We start from the raw sequence: 23,034 nt of genomic DNA on the forward strand, positions 1-23,034 counted from the left end.
CAATGGGGAATTTCCCATCCACGTGTCAAAATACGCGACACAGAAAGCCGGATCAAAACAAACACTGTGATTGGCTGAGACCGCAACACTCAAGCACATATCCAATTTCTTAAGGGGACACACCACGTTGTTGTTGGCGATGGAAAAAAAAATCTCCAACATACCATTTAGAACATTGCACAGAAAACTCGTTTCACTTCATTATTTTACTCTGATCCCCGTTTATTTGTTGAAATAATCTTTCGCAAAAAGTCAGCATTCAGTGTGCTACAGAATAGCACTAACTGTACAACTGCTGTACCAAACAGATGTACTTGCATCTTTTAATTTAATTGAATAAAGCTATAAATATGCGCGCAGCAAAAGTATTCTTACGGATACAATCAACACAGAGAAAACTAAATGCAAGAGGAAAGAAATATTTATTCAGCAAAGATGTAAAAGTTTTATTAGTTAAAGCTAAATTTGAAGAATGTTTAAGAAAAGGCACCGTTAGGGGCTATAAAAAATAGATTTCTCTGATCTGAAAGTTGGCGTAGTATTTTAAAACATATTATCGTACAGCGGGTACTCTGAAGGAAAAAAAATGAAACAAGAAAAAGGGTTCTAGTCCTTTAAGAGCGTTTTCTTGATGTAATGTTAGTGTAGGGGCGGGGCGATCTGACGTCTGACGTCTTAGAAAATGAACCGAGCCCGGAGGTCGCACTCTAACAGTATGAACGCTGGCGCGGAGGGATACGGAGGAGGCGTACTGGCGCACACCGAAAACTGTCAACCATAGTTAACAGCAAGACTCCGAAAGACACCGTACAGCGCACCGGAGGACGTCGACTGGCGGTGGGCATCTCGCTTATGTTTCTACCTCTGCTGAACCGAGTGCGTAATCAGCAAATCTAGAGCGTGATAACTTTATAAAGCGGATTCACGTGTTCTCAGAGGAAGACGGTGGCATCAAATTAGACCCGCATTTGGCTCCAAAAGAGCTTCCAGAGCAAAGTTTCGCAGGGGGGCCGCTTAAGTGCTCGGGTTGCTGGCCGTGCAGTTGTGGGACAGGTGGCACAACCAGTGTCTGTGTGAATGTTACTGATCGGATGCTCGGGATGCTGTGACCGAAGCGCTGCAGCTGCCAGCTGCAACTTGCAGTGCAAGTGGAGCACTAAGTACGTTTTGCTGACACGCGAGCGGCAAAGTGTTGGAACATTAGAGATGCTGGAACATTAGAGATGCTGGAGTGTGACCAGAGTGAACTGGCTGAACCCCAGCGGGGGCTGTGATGTGGACAGCAATGCGGTGTTACAGCTGTCAAATTCAGGACGCCGTGCTCGTACTTCCACTCGCGGGTCCTCAATGCGGGCTGTACACGTGTGTGTACTCGTGTGTTTATCACGCCGATCAGCACCACACAAGCAGTACAGAATGCAGGTGGATCACAAAGCGAACTCTAGTTTACTGTTTGTTTTGGTTTATTAAAGCGCTTCCGGGATGTTGTGCCACAAAAGAGCGCGGAGGTGGCCGGCGATACGCGCGCGTGTTAGCGCACAGGAGCTCCCGCGTCAGCTCGCACTTACGGCGTTTCGTCTACGTTGTCGTGTATCCGGAGGTTCCTCTCAGTTGCGCAGACCTCCCGGGCCTCCTCGTTCGCGCCGGATCGCCACCTTTCTTTAGCGTTTCTCCTCGTCTGAAAAGTGGTGGAAACGTGACGATCCCACGCCCAGTGTGTTTTTAAATTAAAACTCTTGTGTGTTTCCTGCGGGACGACTCGAGTGCTGCCGCGCGCCGCTCGGACTCACACACTTGCCGCACACACTTTGTACACACACAGCATGAATAATTGCGTTCGATTTCGCCGCATTCGATTCGCGCATCCCAAAATACAACCGGGGAGTAAATGCGGGTTTTGTTTGAATGCATCTTATTTAATATTAAGTTGAAAGTTAAGTGTCACGTATCTTATTTAGTTTTAGTAGTTCTAGATTATGATTTCAACTTATGTGAGCGTGAGTAACGAGAGCGTGCTGGAGTTCCGTGTCTCCGGCGCTCGGTCTGTGTGCGCGCTTGCCGTCCGCCCACAGCGCGTCCCCGGGCGGCTTGCATACTCCACTTTTTACCCCTCACCTCCATTAACTACCGTAAACCACTGCAACACTGATAACCGAATTCGGGGAAATTTTTGGTTGCCGCCGGTTGTGACTTTGAGTTTTGCTGAATTTAGGTCTAATAAAAAAGATTCCAGCCGACGCGCGAAAGTTGGGAACGGAGATACTCACTCGAGGTGTGTCACTCTGTCAGAGTCTGTGTGTAAATGTTGCTCAGGTATTCCTGAGCTGCGCGCGATGTGTGAAATATAATAGAGGAACAATTCGTGCTGTGATATTTTTTTTTTCTTTTTTTTTTTTTTTTTTTTTTTGCGACCGCGAACCTACCTAAGTTCTCGGAGCGTCGTACCCGCCACTGCGCTCGGCTCCCGGCTCTCGCTTCGGTCGAGTCTGTCAGTGATCGTGTGCTCAGCATCGCCCCCCTGCGTGCCGCTCCGAGCTTTGGAGCGCGCGCTCTGCGTGGACTCAAAATGAACTGCCGGCGAGTCGTTTTCCTTCTTTCCTCCGTCCACTGTAACAGTGTAAGAAAGTTTTCTAACTCCACCGATCGTAATCGCTATACAAAATATTAAAAATACATCTTATCTTAAACGGCCTGTTTCCGCTGTAACGTATGTGCAGGTGAAACAGCTGAGTGCTTTAGTAAATAATTTTGAGAAACTATAATTAGAAATCTGCACATGCAGTGCTGGAAAAAAAAGACATTTGTGGCATGCAGGGGTACAATATGACGCAACAGGTCTGGTGTGTTGAGTGATTCTAGGAGATGCCCTGGAGGGATTTCTCCTGGGTCCTAAACAAACAACCAACCCCCCCCCGAAATAAAAAAAAAAAAAAAAAAAAAAAAAAAAAAAAACCTCACCCCTTGAGTAAGTGCTTATATCCTACAATGAGGCTCAAACATAATCCCAACAAAGAGCATGTTACAGTGCCGCTCTGCTCAATCTCTGTTCCCCATCAGCATGGCTGAAAAGTCCGTGGTTTTCTGTCCCAAGGATAAGTAGTTATGCTTGGCTGTAAAACCTAGTTAAGAGATTGACAGGAGCGAGCCATTGCTTGTAGGCCTGAAGCTGACCGGTTGTTCTTGAGTGAAAATAAAACAAGCGTGGCTGTTTGGACTTTTCCTTCGAGTGCGTGTTTGTGAGCCTCTTGGAGTGGCGCCGTGGAGAAGGGGAAGTTCAAAGCTGCTGGCAGATGACTCATAATTCCAAAAGACACACAGTAGAGCCACTCTGATGCTGTAGAGGATTGCAGGGGTTCTCACTTTGAGCAGACTGTGCCCAGTGCTGCATTGTCTTTAAGTGTTCTGCACATCAGTTCCCTGATGCCTAGCATTTCTGAATATTACAGGTAGGTAATATTCTTCGATCTTGATTTCTGAAAGCCCTACTTCTAAAGACTGCATTAAATGTAGGTGGCTGTTGGCTCTTATACCTTGGTGGGACAGATTTCGGTACATGTGCTTGATACGCTGAAATGAGATCTTCTGCAAAACTCGTGTGTAGAGACTACTGTGTGAAACTTCATAACCCTGGTTCTGGCACTGGTAGGAAGAACAGAAAACTGAATCAAAGCTTGCTATCAAAACCAAGTGCATCTCCAACATTGGCAAAAAAAATGAGTCTTCCAGATCAGTGCTTCATTTTGCTTTGGTCATAGTAGTGTAGCGTTATTGGATAGGATCCGTGCCCTTGGAGGAGTGGGCAGCAGCATGTGGTATATTGCTTGGAGCTGCTGTCTTTGGACCCAAAGAACTCAGGTTTGAATCCCTTTTCATGCTATAGTAGCCTTGAGCAAGGTAGTTACCCTGAATTGCTCCAGTAAAAATTTCCCAGTTACATAAATCACTGAGTAAATTAACACTAAGTTACACTGGAGAAAAGCATAAACTAAATAAATAACTGTTTCTAATTGATGGACATCGCAAAGGCTATCTGTGCTCCAGGGGTGTGTGTGTGTGTGTGTGTGTGTGTGTGTGTGTGTGAGGAAGGGGGTTGACAAGGAGCAGTGGTCAGAGTGTGGTGCATTGCCTTGGAGAGAGACAGCACTGCTTGCCAAAGGAATGAGTGACTGTGAGACTGAGTGATTATGTCCAGAGTGATGTGTGTATCTGTGTGTGTATGAGTGAGAGAAGGCAATGGGAGAACCATGGACTAAGGCAGTGTTTGTGTGTATCGAGGCAGCAGAGGGAGCTGTGTGCTGCCTGCTGCCGTAGATGGCAAGGGCATGCCTTTAGCAGCCTGCTGTGTGCCCGTCACTTGTCGGCCCTTTTGGAGGCAAGGTGGCCCTGCTAAAGTTTCATCATAACTTTTGGTCTCCAACAAGGTCTCCTCTCCTGGTACGTCACCTGCAACACAAGGATTGTCAACTGCCTGTTGTTCAGCGCTCATGCCGTCCTACAAATTCACACCAGAAAACTCTTTTAAAATAATTGTGGTGCTCAGCATCAGTGTGCAAGACCTGGACATTTAAACTTCAGAAATGTTCTTGTCCTGATGGAAACAGATGGTGACTAAGTTCAGGTTGTAACAAGCTAGAGAGGTGATGGAGGTTTGACACCACAGTCACACCCTGTCATTGTTTTTGCCTGTAGAGAGTGTGTGTGTGTGTGTGTGTGTGTGAGTGTGTGTGTGTGTGTGTGTGTGAGAGAGAGATCAGGTTGCTATGGAGTTGTGGTGGGAACTGTGGCTTTGGACTAGTGTGCTAGGTGTTTGGTGAAGGATTCACCACCCAGGTCAAGCTTCCAGGAGGAGGGGACTGTGATAGGATAGACGAGAAAGAAGGACGTAGCCATGAATTATAGCTTCTTAGGCCATCAGGCCATGGACCACAGAGGTCTCGGACATCTGACCAAATGTCCTGTAGCTTTTCATTCTTTGATGTCTTTATCTGATGTTTTTTGGTCCTGTGTTTGAAGAGCTGTGGTGGACAAGTGGCTGTGTCAGAAGCCAGCACCCTGTCCGTGTGACATGAATCTTGCAGAAGCACACAGAGGACGATCCAGCTTGTGTCGGCAAACGTCAGAAACTTGCAGGTGGGCACAACGGCCGCGGTCCTGCTCGAGCAGCAGATTGGCGCTGGTCAAAGGGGCTGTGGGCGTGTACTTGGAACAATGAGGAATCGGGCAGTACTGGACAGCTGGTCACCTGGACCAGCTGGCAGCTCAGTCGCATGTCAGAACTGAAGAACAACCAGACTTGTCTGTAATTCTCCTTTAAATGCAGCAAAGAGCTTTTCATTCTTTTTCTAATAAAATCCTGCGACAAACATCTATGGAAATGATTAAGACTTGAAACCTGTTTTGCTGTTAACATAAATGCCGTTATAAACAACTTGCGCACAAGTTTTAGTCTCTAGTTGCCATTAATGATGGAGCTGCTTTTCCATTCCTTGATTCCTTTGCACCTTTTGTCTGCGTTTCGATGGAGCTGTGGGTCGGCCCTCGGCCAGAGCTGCGGTTTTGTCATGCAGAGACTCCGCCATCTGTCTGAATCAGACAAGGGGCTCACCTGCTCTCTTCTGCACTTAGCCTGTGTAACCCGGGGAGATGTCTCACTGTCATAATGGCAGGTGTCAAGGAACTAGGGCTGTCTACTTAATTTTTACCATGTGTTAGTCTGCACAAGATAATTTTTTTTGGTCTATGGGCTGTGTATAATGTGTATTGTAACACAATACTGTAGAGTACCTTTTTACCTGGAGGACTTCACATTTTACTATTGCAATGAGGCAGAAGATGCGAGCCTCTGGGCTTTCAGTGACTTGAGCTGACATTTGTGCTCTTTGGCAGCTTTGTGTTGCTGAATGGTTCCTGGAGCAGTTCAGGTTGGACGTCTGTCTCAAAGGGACAACCCTTTGACGCTCAAACCTTCAGCCTCGCTCAATAACCCCTCCCCGTGTGTCCCGGACAGGTCTGTGTCTTACCTAATGTGTACGTGTAGGAACCCAGAGTTATGCTGAACCAACGGTAAAAGTGAAGAGAAGGAATTTGATCATTGGACCTGGTTATCTGCTGCCAGCGTGGCTTTCATGGTTAACTGTTGCGTAATCTCAGCATTTGTTTGTGATTTGTGTTGGTATGAAGTGTCTCAATTGCCCTTGAATTGCTCTTTCTGTTTCTATTAATAGGGATCTACTAAAAGACCTTCTTGACTCAAAGCATGTCTTCAAGCGTCAATTTCTGCATCACTCAGACTTGTTCTTCCTGAGCAGTCTGTATGAGGCTGTGCCTTCACATCCTGGACCTTTACATTTTCATGATTATCTCTTTTTGGTTTTTAGTCTAACCAGACTGGTGTTACATTCACACGAATGGGGAAAAGCAACACTGCGCATGAAGGCTGAAGCGATCTGGGGAACGGCTTCAGGGTTGGCTTCATTGTGGGCGGCACGGGGCGCATTGGGAGACCGGACAGGCGGTTTGTTTTGTCAGAGGTCTGCTTCTGCTGCTGGCGATGGGCCAAACTGCATCGGTGGACTCTGACATCCCAGTGATACTGTGTGGTTGCGACGAGCAGCCTGGGTAGGGGTTTTGTCGATTCTCGCCACGCGATGTCTTCCACAGATGTTGGAAGGCCTCCAACACGGGTACCGCGTCGCGAACTCAGTGGCTCTGATCCAGAGTATCAGTTCCTTGTGGCTGTGCCGGCTTGCACAATGTCAGCCTCTTTACTCCTATGGGAGATTTTTGTTCTGCGCGGACCCTTGAGGGATTTTCTGCTGAGGAGCATCTAAGTGATATGATGTGCTGTCCAGTGATGTGCACTTATCCTGTGTAACCTGGGGAGTACCTCAGGCACTTAGCCTCTGTAACACTGCCTCTGGTGATTCTGGGGGTGTTTATTAGAGTGTTTCCTGCTGTCTCAATGAAGAGCTGCTTTTATGTTGTAGCTCACACATGTGGTGTTGGCATTTGTCACTAAGCTGGTTGTGTGTTCTTGTCCACTCTAGATTGACGATCAGTGAGGGCCCCCTAATGGAAGATGAGGAAGACGATGTTTTCCGGCCAAACGCACGCAGCTGGGAGACCACCTTCAGGGAGATAAAGCACGAGGACAGGAGCACGCAGACACCCGGCCCTGCCTTGGTACACCGCTTCAGCATGCTGCCCTGTGGCGTGGCCCACGAGCCCCGGAGGCTCTTCTATGGTATGTGTGTGTGGGGGGGAACATCAACAGTGTTTTTCATTGAAACAGGCTGAGGGGCATGGAACGATGCACGTACTAACACGGGCAAGCACACAGTGTCTTTTTTTTTTTTTTACTGGAAGTGGGTGTGGCCTCTGAGACTCAAGCACACACAAGCTCAGTGTGTCAGCATGAAGTCAGCAAGAACAGACCAATCTCCAAACCTTAGGTAACCACTGCTCTCTCCAGCCTTGAGAAAGCAGATATGGCTGGAGTGAGGGACCCCGCACAGGGTGGACAACCTGCTATCTGAAGGTGTCTTGCCCTTATTTCCCTGTCCCTTCTCTCCTTGTACACCTTTTCCACTTGGCTTTGGTCAGCCTCCTGCCAAGCGCTACCACCTGCAGACTTTTTGGTCCTTAACTCTACTGTTAACCAACCAGTGACTAATTTTGGTAGGAGCTTTACAGCACCGTGCAGCTGTTTCCTGGATTTTTGGCCAGGGAATTGTTCAGAACACAGAGATTTTCTTCCTCCGTGACCTCAGCACTGGAAAATCAAGTCGGGCCATGTTACCAGAACATCAGCAGCCTGACCAGATCTGATAATGCAGGTTTTTCTTTCCTGTCAATGACATTCTAATTTGCATTGCAAAAAGTGTGCGTGCCGTGTTAACGCTGAGGGGAATGGGATTGTTATGTCTGAGGTTAGCAATCCCAAGCAGTCAATGAAGCCTGCTGCAAGATCACTTCTTCTATTTGTCCATTTCTTTCATTCATTCATTGAAGAACCACAAATAGTGTTTACTCAGTTACATGAAAGGTTTCTTGTGAATGACACCTAGTTTCATGTGGGGCTGTCTAATATGTAGCTTTGAGTCCATATGATCATTGCATGATGAGATGACGTTACATGTGGGTTTCGAACAGTCCACGGTAATGAAATTTCGGAGGAATTTTGCACGACAGCTTGTTGACTGTCAGCGTGTTCCCCTGTGCAGGCAATGCAGGCTTCCGCTTGCACTTCCCGGCTCATTTTGAGCGTGCTAGGAATCCAGAGCAAGGGCAGAGGAACCGGCCGGAGCATCATCCGAGACCCAGTGCTGAGGTCAGGATTGGCCAGAAACTCCAGGTGATTGGAGACCAGTTCCACCAAGATCAAGTTGAGCTGGTAAGGAGGACAGTATCATGGATCTTCCAAAGAAATTCTCAGGTGGAGTCAGGGATTGGCAATATGAGGATGCTTTCAGTTCTGATTCAGTATTACCTTCTTGGATGTTATTCTTAGTGTGGAACTCTGAAGAACGTCCAAAATGTTATCAATGGCATAAATGATCGAGCGACTCACTCAGACTATTGATAACTGTGTCTCAATTCCACTTGTGTCCATTCTCACACACTATGGGCAATTTAGAATCACTGTTTCACCTGAACTGCATGTCTTTTGTGGGGCAGGGGAGCACACAAGTTTGCGGAGAACATGTAAACTCCACACAGACTGAGCGGGGATCAAAACTTTGTCCAGGTCATGCGAGGACCTCAGGCTACCCACTGTGCCACGCCGAGGTCAAAGCACCACTCTTCCAACTTGGACCACATCCTGGGATGGTTTCCATACCCAGTCCCTGTGTTTTGACCTTCCATTCATCCAGGCTACAGCTGTCTGCCTCTTGTTGATCCCTGTGCCCTAGGCTCACTCCCAGGCCCCCTTCCTGAGGAAATATGCTGCTTTTCCTTGTTCCCTTAGAACCTTCTCTGAACAGGTGGTGTGGTTGTACTGTGTCAAAGAGCATGTTGGGTGGAAGTACAGTGTGTTTAGCTCTTCATGGTGACTGGAGCCTGTTTCTGTTCCGCTAAAGCTCCACACACCAATGTCTTAGTGTGTGTGTGTGTGTGTGTGTGTGTGTGTGTGTGTGTGTGTGTGTGTGTTTGGAGGGGAAATATCACCGAAGGATAGTAAACCCTGAAAAATACACTGTTTGCTTCTTATTTTGGATTGACATAATTTTCTTTTTTCAAGGCTTGTATGCTTCAAGTGCAGAAACATTTTGTTTATTGGCTTTCTTTGGGATCATTCTGTATTAAAGCTGGCAAAGTCATTGTGAAATCCCCACAAATGGGGAAAATATAGGTGTGTGTGTGTGTATGTGTGTGTTTGTTTTTATAAAAAGAGAAAATAAGGGGAAGGAACATGACAAGGCACCCAGAGAAAAAGAAGAAGTGGCTGGACAAGATAAACATGTTGTAACCCGAAGCGTGGCACGTGAGCCAGAGGAGCAGTCGTGGTTAGGGAGTCTCCAGCGAGTCGTGCCAGCCGCCAGGAGACACCAGAATCAGAGCCTGGCCTCCCTGCTGGGGCTGAGTGCGGTGGAGGAGGGACTGCTGGTGGAGCATGTTAACAAGGGCTGCCAGAGATGGGCTAGAGTGGCTCTTTGTGATGGGGATGAGGAGCCTGTAATGTCCTCTTCCCTTCCCCAGCAGACCAGAGACCACCATCTTGTGGGTTTCAACAAAACAAACAATATTTTTTGCCTCTCAACGAGCCAGAAATAGGCCTCCTTAAAATATTTTGTGGGTCATAAAGCAAATTTCTTGCTTCTATTTTCGCAGCCTTTGGTGCTATGAATCGCTAATTGGATTGGCTCAATCCACAGAAGTATCTGGGCAGAGTGTTTCTCTATGGATTTCTTTTATTTATTTATTTATTTATTTTTTTTAAAGTTTTTGTGGTAAGTTGCTGCCGCTGGACAGTCTTTGGTTGCTTTTGGAGTGATGTTATGGGGTCACGATTACCTGGAGGATGACCCAGCATCTACAGAAGTTCTTGGAGAACAGGCACGGAGACCCATAATCCGAGTTTGTCAAGGACTTATGAAGGATCGATTTATTCTGTAGGCGCGCTCGTCCGAAGAGCACTTGACTGTCCAACTAAATGCTTGGGCGCTTCTAGCGTTTTTTGTATGAATGTAGCCAGCAACACTGGGCGCTCTTCCGTCTGCGTTGACTCCTGTTAAAATGTGAACTAAGTGATGCTGAATATCAGGGCAGCACATGGTGTAGTCAGTAGGACTGTTGTCTTTAGGTTTGAAGGATACAGGTTCAAATCCAATCTCCGATTAGCAGGGTACTTACTCGAGGTTACTGCAGTAAAAATGACCCAGTTGTATAAATCCGTCAATATACTGTTATAATGCGTAATTATAAGTAGTTTACTATCTTAACACTTAAAAATATCAGAAACTCTTTTCTCACTTTGGAGAAGTGTCAACTAAATGAATACATGGAAATACAACATGCCATCGTACAGAAAAGCACACATGGCTTCTTGGGAATGCACCCTGTGCTTTTTGTACACAAACTTATGTCAGTTTTGTGCCATTTGGCTTTCAATGAGCGAGAGGCTCCAGCAGGGTACTGCTGATGACAAAGCCCAAAAAGTGGTGTGTTGTCGAGTGCACGCCTGAGAGCGGCTCAGTTGCGGTTACCTGTGTAATTAAGCCATCAAAGGTGAGGCAGGTAGTGCTCCATAGCCTCTCTCTCTCTCTCTCCTGCTCCATCTCCGAACATCCCGTCTGACCTGATTTTTATCTCTTGTTTTGTTGCTAGCGGGGCGTACCAGGTGAGTTCTGTGCTCTGTGCTGACTGCTGGGAGATAAACAAGCCCGTGTAAGCTGAGCGGAGCATACATGTACTGCAGAGCGCTTGAACACGCCTCACCTGACCGCCCTGTTGTGCCCAGTCGGCACGGCTGGCCAGCAGCCTGGGTAACCATGGCGACAGCCAGCTGTTGGTGCAGATCGAGGGAGTGGCCTTGCTTCCCTGTGGTTTGAGAAGTCTGTCCAAAGCAAAGGACAGGGACTTTGTGTCCTCTAGCGCAAGCTAGGTGCTCGTTGAGAAAAACGCCATACTCGCTGCTTCAGTTGCACTCTCCACTCTGTGTCCTGCTCCAGGGGGACCGATCGCTTCTTACAGGGATCTGTGTCACTTTTGCTGTGGCCCATACCTGAAGTTCCCTCTGTAAAAACAATACATGGATGGCTGGAGGGCGCGATGGCGCAGTGGGTTGGACCGAGTCCTGCTCTCCAGTGGGTCTGGGGTTCGAGTCCTGCTTGGGGTGCCTTGTGGCGGACTGGTGTCCCGTCCTGGGTGTGTCCCTTACGCCTTGTGTTGCCGGGTTAGGCTCTGGCTCCCTGCGACCCTGTATGGGACAAGCGGTTTCAGACTGTGTGTGTGTGTGAGAAAAATGATAGATATTTCCCCCTTAAATTATTTCATCTATATGAATACTTATGAACTCTGGACACTTTTCTGGGTAGTGAGCTTCTTAGCCTATGGTACTGGGTCACAATTTTGAAATGCCCGTTTTTATGTCCTTGCTTTATATTTCCGGATTTTCATAATCTGTTTATGTGTTGCTGTGACCCGATGTTGTCGTTAAATGTGCCGCACAACCTTTGTGTGCAGGGTGAACAACGGAGACTTTATTTTTCTGCAGTCGAATCTGGGGCCCTACCCTACCCCGCCCCCGCCCCCCCCCCCACTCGTGAGGGTGTGGACAAGTGCTCTTACTGCCTATAGGGATGCAGTCATGCTGAAAGATGAATTGCCCCTTGCATTGACAGGTACTGCGGATTACCTGCGGTGGGGCAGAGCTGGATAAGGGAGTGGCAATCAGCCATTGTAACAGTTTCAGCAGCTGTTGCAGAACAACAACCACAACCTCCAGGGAGGACACAGAGTTGGGTATAGAGGTTTATGAGAAAAGGTTTGGAACTTGCCCGTTTTCACCACCCTGGTATCACACAAGCCTCCATATGGTGCCATAGTGAGGGACGAACAGGATTAAATGTCCTCCTTGTCCAGTGGTCGCAGTTTCACACCGCCGTCTTGAGTACCAGGGGCCGTAGTGTCAGGTGGCTTGGACTGTGGTCCACGTCTTCCGTCAAGGCTCGTTTCAGATGCTGTCGCAAATGGTCCCTCGGCTACAAGAACAACCAACACGTGACTCCAGTGGCAGCACTGGGACAGGCTGCTGGTGATATGAGAGCCAGTGGACTAGCGCCAAGCTGCACTGGTTGGCGTTTGTGAGGGAAAGAGCTTCTTAAGACGTTTTCGTTTAAGTGTTCGGAATTAGGCGAGCGCTGGTTTAACTGCGCGGACGCTGAAACCTTGCGTAAACAGAGCAGTGAGGTTACGAGAGGGAGATAGCAACTGTCGGCGTACTGGAGGAACTGCACGCTGGCACCAGCTCTGCGCCGTGCTTATATCTCAAGCTATATTTAGCCTCTGAGTCACATTCGGCAGGCAGTAACGTGACTCTTACCCACAATGCTCTGCTCACCTGACTTTCTAGCAGCTCAGGGAACAGCAAGTGCAGCGCACAGAAAGGTCACTTACTGGGAGTTTGATGCAGATCTTGGATCCGAAACCACAGCTGGGAGGGGCAGGAGCTCCGCCCTTAACGGATGGACACGTAATGTGTGGAGCTGTGATATGCCATCACTTTGAATTATAGTTACACTAAAATATCACTGCAAGGACCAGAATGTGTGATGGGTCATTTTAGGCAGACCCCTGTGTTTAGCTTTACCACGCTTTGTGAGATGCCCTCATATGCCTGTGAAAGCACATGCAGGCAGAAGACAGCAAGACAATCTGGTCACACCAGCCGCACGCGCACGCAACCCTGCCGCACGCTTGATTTCCGAATCTTGAGTTTGTATTTGCCTCTCAATGTATGCCTTTAAATAAATAGTCAATTATAGGGGGAAAATGGTCACTGGGGGAAAGTTGGAGGGTTTATATTTGCAGTCTGGTTGTTATCAGGTTGGTGGGGGTTAGGTACGAGGTCATTACTGTAGTATTTGGTTACTAAGTGGGCCCAGCGAAGGGGACATTGTTGAGTCGGAGAGCGGGCTGGCCGAGCGATGGGGCATCTGTTCCCAGCAAACGCCTCCATTGTGCGGCCCATATCGCCTCTGCTTGGCGGCTCGGTGTAATTAAGCAGACCCTTCAGGGACCAGAAGAGGCAGAAAAAAGAAATTAATTAGAGAATGGAGAACGAAAGCTTTTGTTAAAACATCCCTGGGCGCGATTTAAGAAATGCTACAGCCGACAAAGTTTCGCCGCTCGGATTTTGGGCAGCTCTCAAACAGCTGCGGGCGAGTCCCTGGATCCGTAAGGGCCGCTCTGCGGAGAACTGGCAAGGGGCACCGGAAGCTGTTGGGGGGCTTATGCAACGCGCTGCAATTTTCGCCCCACTTTATTTTTTTGCCCGGTAGGAACCCCACAATTTTGTGGAAATCGAGGGAGAAGTGCTTTGATGTAAACAATTTGATCTGTGCTGTCTGCGAGGAGGGCCTTTTTCACTCAGATTATGATTGATTTTGGATGCTATTACTAGTCAGCTTTCAGCTCTTTCTTTGAAAACAAGAACACTTAAAAAAAAAAAAAAAGAAAAATTGTGCTGTGAGGCAGATCTAATCGTACCGGGAGCTCCTGTGAAGATGGTACAGTTTATAAACATATTTTTTGCGGTTTAATTCCCATGTCCCTGTAATGAGACTAAAAGTAGGAGGACTCCTTTTTCGGTCTGGGTTCCATACCCACAAACAGTAGACGAACCCCCTCCCCGCCCTCGCCTTATCTGGTTGCTAGGGTGGGATCTTCCAAGAACCAGGTTTGTCTCATATTAGGGTATCTTTTGCAGTCAGTCATGGCTCAGCCTCCATCGCTCCCTAATCCCATTTAGTGCAATTACCTTATCGCTCCCTCTCAATGGAGCTCATATCATTATCCTTCAAATCGTCCAAAATCCTGCTGGCTCTGGTCCGAGTGAAGAAATGCACAATCAGCAGCTTGTTTTTATCAGACCGGTGGAAATACTGGGCTTCTGAAGGGCCGGTTCTGCAGCAGGCTTGTTTTGCAAAGACTGCTTTGAGGAACTGGGAGATGTGTGGCCTTGGAAGATCCATCGCTGTGAGGAGCTTGTACCTGTGGCTTAGGGCTGCGGAGGGACACAGCTCATTGAGGGTCAGGTTCCATGAGGAGCCCTCATATTCACTTTTACATTTATTATTTTAGCACGTGCTTTTCTCCACTGAGGGGGGTGCGGTGGTACAGTGGGTTGGCCCTTGTCCTGCTCTCCGGTGGGTCTGGGGTTTGAGTCCCGCTTGGGGTGCCTTGTGACGGACTGGTGTCCCGTTCTGGGTTTGTCCCCTCCCCCTCCAGCCTTACGCCCTGTGTTGCCAGGTTAGGCTCCGGTTCCCCGCGACCCTGTATGGGACAAGCGGTTCAGATGGTGTGTGTGTGTGTGTGTGTGTGTGTGTGTGTGTGTGTGTGTGTGTGTGTGTGTGTGTGTGTGTGTGTGGATATATGCACCACTAGTGACTTGTTGTCAGTGAAACACATCTTTGCACTGTGGGAGGAAACTGGAGGATCAAAGTCAAACCACCCAGACGGGGCTACATTCGGACCCGTGTCCAGTCACACAAGCCAGGAGCTGAGAGGCACCACTGCTACCAACTGTGCCACTTTACTACTCTGGTCTCACACATATAAAGCTGTTTTGTTGAGTAAGAGCAAAAAGATGACTGGAGAGCAGAGAGTTGCATGTGTGTGCTGATGCCAGTAGGACACAGCTGCGGTCGGAAGGACTCCTAGGGCTTCTTGTAGCCTCTGCTGCGGGCAAGGCGGTGTCCAGCAGGGCTGCCCCACAGCAGTGCTCTTGAGAAACGGGCGCCCTGTTGGTGACCTCTGTTTCTTTTCACCCCCCCCCCCCCCCCCCCCCCCCCGACAACCATCACACGTGTTTGTGTAGTGGAGACGCACGGAGAAAGAACGGTCCCGCAACCCTGACTCATGACGACGGGTTTTCCTGTGCAGTTAAATAGAAAGGGAACGATCTTCCGTGAGAACGGCTGATCTCGCCAAATGGCTGTTTGCGAATGTGTTGCGAGACGCAGTCACGAGTTGCTGCAAACGTTTGTGTCCGCTCCCTGTCCCCTCTGGTACTCCAGCTGTGGGGAAACGAGCCCCCAGTTTCCTTTCCCCACCTGGGTTTCACCGTTTATAATGGGCCTTCTTTCACAACTATCCTTGTCATTCTAGAATAAATTGTTTGTAAATGTATAAATATTTAATATATCAATGTTTATATATACAGTATATAACTTTATTTATTTAATTTTTTAAGTGTTGAATGGCCATTTAAAGAGTTGGTTTAAAGGTGGAGACAGAACGCAGCAGTCTACCTGAATGCGGCACACAGTTATGTGGAATGTAGTTTTGTTCTGTTAGGCTCTGTCTCAGAACCCGTTCCTGTGTTGTGTTGCAGTACCGCAGAAACCAAAGGAACCAGCGGCCAGTGTGGTGGCGCCTCCTTTTGACGCTCTACACGCTTCTGTTTGAGAGGGAGGGTGTCGTCCGGCAGCAGAGAGGTGACGAGAGGTGAGAAGGTTGGGGGGTCTTGCCTCCCCACCCTTGCCACCCACCTCCTTTGGTGAGGGACCGGACTCTAAATGGCACTGTAAGGTTGAACACGGGTTTGGGGAAAAAAATTTCAATTAAAAAAAAAAAAAAAGAAAAAAAAAATATGGTCACCGCAGGACGGAGACAACTTTTTTCTACGTTTTTTTTTTCCCCCTCTCAAGAAGAAGCCATGTTGTTCAGGATATTCTTCTACAGGAACATGTCGCTATTTTCATAAGTGTGTATTATACTATTTTGTACAGCTTGTTGTTCTTGTTGCTTTTTCAATTTTTTTTTTTTTTTTGCACTCATGTGTCAACCTCCATCTGTCCTGGGAATGCCTTATTTTCCCTTGCCTTATTGGAACAACCCTTAGAAAGTTAGGGAGGAGAAGAAGAGGAGGAGCGAGATGGAGGAATAGGGTTAAAGGGGCAAGGAGCATAATGTCACACTTTGGTTCAGGAAGCCTGTACTAAAGTTTCCCAGGTAACCAATCAACTTGACATCACACAAATTTCCAAAGAGGCAGTTTTTCAGAACAAAAATGAACTTTTTAAAAATTTTTTTTTTTTTTTTTTTTTTTTTTTTTTTTTTTTTTTTTTATAAATCAGAAACATTTCCTAATTTGTTCAATATTCTTTGTTCTTCCAGTGTGTACTTAATGTAAGTGGGTTTTTAAAAAAAATTTCTTTCTAAAATGACCTTTATGAAATTCTATACTTTGTTTTTGTACCACCATATTGCAGTCGCCCATCATTGAAGATGGATTGCCTTTGATGCTTTCTACCTACCTGCAGTACCCAAGTTCGGTTTTCACACCGCTGAAGGTCATGTGATGTAAACTGATTCAAATAAGAGTTTGCAGTTCTGGCCAATATCACCTGGTCTAAATCAGAGACGAGGATAATTGTATTGAATGAAATGAAAATTCATGACTAGTAAACCCCTGAAATGCAGTCCTCTCTGTCATATATTTGCACTATAGCTAGTCAGTTGTGGATGGACAGTATGTGAATATTGGCTACGTCCACGCAGGTCCTTATTACATTCAAGTATATGAAAATGGGAAAGGCACGATGAACACAAAGGCAGAATTCACAGAAGCAGAAGAGCAGTAAAACTAAGGCCGGCCCGTTCGGCGTTCAATGAAGGACCGCTTTGTGGCGGTAAAAACCAATACGAGTGAAAACATGTTGAACCTCACGGATGTCTGAAGTAATGCCCATGTACTGTGGCTGGAGCTGACTGAAAAATTGACTATTTATACTGAAAAGTTGGATCAATATTTTGGATCAATGGTTTTTTTTCTTCATTTTTTTCGTCCCCTTTTCTTTTTCAAATGACATGTGCATTTTGACTTTGCCCACACCCCAGCTCAGTTGTGTGCTGGAGTTTCAGTGTTTCCTGGCCCCTTGATAAAGTGTACTTTTCTGACTCACCTGCTGCCAATACTTTAGACCACTAGCTTTTCATTTAATTCTGAGAACAGGCAAGCAGTACTGTGCAAAGTAACCTGTGAAACTAATGTCTCAGGATTCAGGTCTGGGTTTTGGAATTTTTTTTTTTTTTTTTTTTAAACCTTCTTCAGGTGATACAGAACTAGTACTTTGTCAGAGGATTTGGTAGTGTGTTGTTCTGATGTTAAAGACCACTGCTTTTCTACTTTGTAATTTTGTACAGGACAAATGGAAAAGGTTCTGAACGTAAACGTTTTTTAAATAAGATAATTGAACGATTGGGGGGGGGAAAATAAAAAAAACCAACTGTAATCCTTGTTGGAAAATTTTGAAGAAATGCGTTTGAAGACACTGATGTGTTTATATTGCCTTTTTCGTTACTGTGTTTTCAGTTCTTTTTTTTTTTTTTTTTTTTCTTTTTTTTCTTTCCACAGAAGCAGTACGTGTAGAATGGCAGTGGTGGCATTTTTTTGCAGCTGCCTAACATGTGTTTCCATGTTTCCCCCACCAAAAGGGCATAGGGCATAGATTGGCTTTTAATTGAATGAAAATTTCTGTTTATTGGCTTCAAATAAAACTACCTCTGAATAAAAGCTCAGCGTCGGGGGCGGGGGAGACTGGTGCCAGATGACTTCTTGAGGCTTGATGGGTGTGGGGAAGGGTCTCCACAGGGCTGGGTGAACAGGGGTGAACTTGGTGACACCCCCTCCCCCTCCCCCCCACCTAGACCCGTTAATCTCACTGCAGCTCTGTGTCTTCAGGGCGACGCCATGCGGTTCCTGTCGGCTCGGCAGCCCGCAGGGGGTCTTGCGGCTCACTGAAGGACCTCGCTGACACTGAAACAGGTGGCCATTTCTTATGCGTGTGGTATGGTATGAGATGCACCAAACGTTTTGGTTTCCTGCAAATCCTGAACGCTGAGCCAGTGAACATGGCCTCCTGTTTCTGTGCAGTTCCACTTCCGTCTTGTAGTCACCCGGCCTCAACAACTTACTGCTTTTGTAGTCTTTTTAAAGACAGTGCTCTGTTTTGTTTTGTATAGGGTTTTTTTTTTTTTTTGTAATTTATTCTTTCTAATTTATTCTTTGTATATTTGCCCATTGCTACTGTATAGATGTATGTGTGCAATTTCTTATGTCTCATTCTTGTGTATATAGATATATATATGTATCGACTGTGCTGAACAGAGGGGTCAGTGGTCTCTCCTGTTGCGGAGAAGCAGCCTGTGCCTTTAAACACGTCACGCCGTCCACATATCCATATTTCAGTAGTCCATGGGAATGGAAAGTGTTCATTGTGTTGTAACGATTTAACTTCCTTTCACCCGTCAAAGACCTCTTTTTTTTTTTTTCCTCTGAGGGAACGGCACAGACTGGGTACAGCGCTGACCCCACTGGCCTTCTGCACATAACCCACGACTGGCATGCTCAGCCAGCTGAATGGATCGGACAGCCAGCAGTGCTCATCAGTAGGGTTAGGGACACCAGAAGCTGCAGTCTTGGCTCGTTCTGCCATTTCAGCTTGCTGGGCATGCTCACGCTCTCTGGGTTAGAGCCTTTTGTTTGTTATTATTGTTGTTGTTGTTTCTTATTTTAACCAAATCAAAAAATGTCAAAAGGCTGTTTTGAACATGCACTGGAAAGTGAACTGTATTTGTATATCTTGTGCTCGCCCATATTTGCAATTCAGTTTATTTTTATATAGTGCTCTTCTCAACAAGGTGACAGAGCAACGGTGTTCCAGCATGTTCTGGATAGTTCTCACTCTCCAACCTGTCCCTGGCTGGACTAGCTAAGTATGACTGGAAACTGGTACTTACTGGCACCAAACAGGATCTTCAGTCGGCAATGCAAGGGTATGAAGGCATCACTGGCTGGGGACTGTACAGGACGTGGCAGGGGAACTGGGCCCAAGGCCACTCTGCTGCATACAGACCCCGACGGTGGGACTTTGTGCTCTGTATAAACCGTCAGTGTCTTGAATTTTTTTTTTTTTTTTAATACTCATTTTGTTTTATTTGGATTTGTCTTAAACGTTTACTACTGTTAACTCTTTTTAATGAAAGAAAAAATTTTCTTTTTTAAAAAAAAAAAAAATTAATTAAATTTTCTTGCGGAAAACTTTTTTAAAGACATCCATTTAGGTGTTGGAAAAACCTTTTTTTTTTCAGCATGTTGTGGCATTTTATACAAAGTCCACTGTTTAAGATCAAGGGCTTTCAATATTTAGGATGAAACCTGTGACATTCCTAATGTATCTAAATGAGAGGGGAGGGGGGAATAAGGCATTACGAAATTGGCAAGGACGTGTAAACTGTAATACTGTGCATTTTGCTTCAAAAAAAGAATAAATGCCTTTTAATCTGTTATTTCGGAGATGTCTTGAGGATTACACACTCTCTGTGTCCATGAAAAGAGACCCAGTGAAAATGTAGCATTCTTGTAAACATTGACTGTGTGTCTTCGAGACCGTACTGTGCACTCATATCCCTTATGTTTTAGAAATACAGTATGGAAGTAGGGGCGACTTGTTTTATAGTGCAATATGCTGTACATAAGAGCTTGGCTCTACAAGCCTTTTCTGCTTTTTCTGTTAAATTGGTACAGTTTTTTTATTTTCTTTTTTTTTTTTTTTTTTTTTTTTTTTTTTCTTTCCCCCCCCCAATAAAATTTAATGAAACCTTAAATTGTCTGGTTTCTGTTTCACTCCTGAAATCATTTTTATAATTGCACGTGTCAGTGATTTAGGGAGAGACAAATTCTAACCCTGAGGTTGGAAGGTTTTGTCATATGTTTCAGTACATCAACACGAGGCAAATATCTGTACTGGTTTCAGGTTTCAGCACAGCAATTTACACTTATCCTGTCATGTACAAGTACTGCGGCGCTTTATTTACTGTAACTGCACATTTAAAATTGCAGTGCTGATGTTTGTACTTATGCAGCACTCTCAGTAATCAGTCTCAATAATTACATTGCTTAAAAATGACATGCCTTGGTATTTTTTTTAAAAGCTCTTATAAAAAGCATTTAAATTTCTGTTTATTTCTATTTTTCTGACACCTTTGTCCAATGTGAGTGGGTGCTAGATATACTCCAGACCAAAAGCTTTAGTGTAGTGTATTGTTTTGGTGGTGGGGGGTGCGGTGGTGTGGCGGGTTTGGCCTGTGCCTGTGCCTGCTCTCTGGTGGGTCTGGGGTGCCTTGCGAGGGGCCGGTGTCTTGTCCTGGGTGTGTTGCCTCCCCTTCCAGCCTTGCACCCTGTGTTGCCGAGTTAGGCTCCGGCTCGCCGCAACCCCGCTCGGGACAAGCGGTTTCTGGCAACGTGTGTGTATTATTTTGATAAGTAATTTTTATTTTTTGTCTATAATATATGTAACATGATATTGTATCTCAGTATAACCAAACTAATATCTACCTGTTTAATGTGTGGGGGGGGCGCGGTGGTGTAGTGGGTTGGACCGGGTCCTGCTCTCTGGTGGGTCTGAGGTTCGAGTCCCACTTGGGGTGCCTTGCGATGGACTGGCGTCCCGTCCTGGGTGTGTCCCCTCCAGCCTTACGCCCTGAGTTGCCGAGTTAGGCTCCGGTTCCCCACGACCCCATATGAGACAAGCGGTTCAGAAAGTGTGTGTGTGTGTGTGTGTGTGTGTGTGTTTAATGTGTTTGCTTGATTTTGACCTTTATGTGTTAAGTGAAAACTATACATGCAAATCCTCTAACTTTCAGCATGCATTAAGCCTGAGTCTGCATTCAGTTGAGAAGAGCGTTTGGTGCAATTACGTTGTCCATAAACACTACCTGGTCCTGCCTCCAATAGGATGGTGTTAATTCGACAGGACCAGTGGTGCTTATCGGCCTTTCTTATGGCCTGGCCCTAGGGTTGATGAGGGTGGCGAAGGGTGTTGTGCGTTGACCATGACTAATGTCCTACCTCACATCGGAGCCCTGACTCCATCCACATTTGCTCTTCTTTTCTCAGATTAAATCAACAGGTCCTGTAGTGGCTCTTTAGTGATGGTAAAGGTTAGGTGCACTGGTGCTATACTCAAACAGTGCCCCGCTGCTCCTGTCATCACACTTTAAATGAAGGTGGGTGCCATGTCAACAGCCTGCACAAATGTAGTGTGCAGAGCGTATAACGCTCACTCTTCTGTGTTTAGAAACACACAGAGAGGACAACAGGGCCTTTTTAGTTGAAAGAGCTTTCATATCAGCAAGCTCACAGGAATGACAGATAGCCACCAGGTCAAACTGTGTCTCTCATGATGATGATCTGCTGACCTGTATAATCTGCGATCACCTAACATCACCTGTTGAACTACCTCTTTCACAGCAGTGCTGGTTACGACTAAATGGTGTCAGATGGTTATACAATGCAGTGATCACGGAACACAGTGCTGCACCCAGTGTGCACATTACCTGTCCTACGCACTCATCACTATGAGATGACTTTGCCAGACAAAAGTTTTAGTTCCTGACCCACACAAGGATCGCTGTATTGTTTGCCCACGCTCGTAAACAGATTTCACAACTACTCCACTCTTCACGTCCCGCATTTGTCCTTCAGCAAACTCTGGATGTGGAGCTGTCCTGATAATGCTGACAGTACAGGATGTGTTTTAAAATTATTGCTGAAAACGCAATCAAGTTTGCGGGCTTTATGTGTGTCATCTTCCTCACATTTGATGTTATCGCTTTGCCGTCCAGGTTGTACCACAGTCATGCATAGGCACAATAATATCAAGCACTGTTTCCAGTAAATGAAAGTGCATTTCAATTTCACATTTCATACACATGGCAGTTGATGGATTAGATTACATCTGTACCACCTCTCAATGTCAGCGCATTTATTTGTGTTTTGACATAGAAAATTTTTGTCCTGTACTGTGCAGTGGACTACTAAAAAGTTAGTCCAACATCTGTGCTGCTGAGAAAGACACCCTATTTCTAGGGCAGACTTCTTCAGCTGCGAAAACACTGCACTGAGCCTATTATTCAGTGATTAGCATGGTGTTGACTGTAAACTCATTATATATTTTACATTTTGAAGGTATGAATTTGCACCAAATGCTGTAATGGCTTTAAAAAACCTCACATATGACATTTCCAGTTTTTTTAGCTTTTTGTTTAAAATACAGCATCTAGATTTACTCAGTCTTTAAAAATAGCCTAATAACATAAAAACACTTCTCATTAGCTTATTTCTGAGTGTCTCAGTGCAGTAATCACATTTGCATTAACTTCTTAATTATGCTCTTTCTTATTTCAAACTGCTTATGAAATTAATTATGGTGAATGTCGGCTGAAAGTCTTGCTTCATAGAAATAACATCAGTATGCATGAACTCATGGTCAGACCCCATTTATCAGTCCCCTGAAGACATTTGATTAGCACAGACATTAATTCATACTTGTGGTATTCTATGCATTCTGCAAAATCCAATTGTTTTTAAAATGCTTGGCATGACAAAGAGAGTAATTCGTGCTTTCAGATCATTGTGTATGAAGGTGATTTCTTTATGTTAACAGGTCTGTATTACCTGGGGAAATGCACCAATGTTGTTTTATGTCACAGGTAACCATCTGAGTACAATGCTTTTCCTTTTGGGAAGAAGTCCCTTGTACAGTATGTCCTACTGGATTTACACATTCAGTGAGATATTTGTAAGAGGCCTATGCAGAAACATACCTATAACAATACTGAGCAAAAGCTTAAAGCCTGATATAAAAGGTTAAAGAAATCAATCTATGCCTGATACAAAAATACATTTAAAAAGGTCAAAGAATTCCTGTAGAGGAAACAAAAAAAAGGGAACAGCATGTAACATTCCAGTATAATTCACATTTGACACATCTCCAAGCAAATGGTTAAAGCGAAGTATGAGCAGTC

The 23,034-nt window shown here is 45.8% G+C and overlaps 2 protein-coding genes across 5 annotated transcripts in view; one reads left to right on the top strand and one right to left on the bottom strand.

Moving 5' to 3' along the window:
- Window positions 1–11,313, bottom strand: part of LOC108919546 (adhesion G protein-coupled receptor G3) — a 72,096-nt gene extending 60,783 nt beyond the window's left edge. The window contains exons 1-3 of one of the 2 annotated variants that reach the window (XM_018727576.2): window positions 10,939–11,313; window positions 10,707–10,863; window positions 2,424–2,607 (exon numbers count right to left, since the gene is read on the bottom strand). The gene's annotated coding sequence lies outside the window, so the exon portion shown is untranslated. Of the gene's footprint in view, window positions 1–2,423; window positions 2,608–2,958; window positions 3,047–10,706; window positions 10,864–10,938 lie in introns of those variants that run through there. The other variant, XM_018727577.2, reaches the window with a different exon arrangement.
- Window positions 545–16,210, top strand: bmf2 (BCL2 modifying factor 2). 3 transcript variants are annotated; one of them, XM_018727579.2, is made up of 4 exons: window positions 545–837; window positions 7,047–7,243; window positions 8,223–8,392; window positions 15,557–16,210. In XM_018727579.2, the coding sequence occupies exons 2-4, from the start codon at window positions 7,072–7,074 to the stop codon at window positions 15,671–15,673; spliced, it is 459 nt and encodes a 152-aa protein (XP_018583095.1). In that variant the 5' UTR covers window positions 545–837; window positions 7,047–7,071; the 3' UTR covers window positions 15,674–16,210. The 3 variants fall into 3 exon arrangements, with proteins under 3 accessions (XP_018583095.1, XP_018583096.1, XP_018583097.1); XM_018727581.2 differs by lacking the exon at window positions 545–837 and adding an exon at window positions 5,071–5,130; XM_018727580.2 differs by lacking the exon at window positions 15,557–16,210 and having other exon boundaries at window positions 8,223–8,652.
- The last annotated feature ends 6,824 nt before the right edge of the window (window positions 16,211–23,034 follow it).

This window comes from Scleropages formosus, chromosome 15, assembly GCF_900964775.1.
Source record: "Scleropages formosus chromosome 15, fSclFor1.1, whole genome shotgun sequence".
Classification (NCBI taxonomy): Eukaryota; Metazoa; Chordata; class Actinopteri; order Osteoglossiformes; family Osteoglossidae; genus Scleropages; species Scleropages formosus.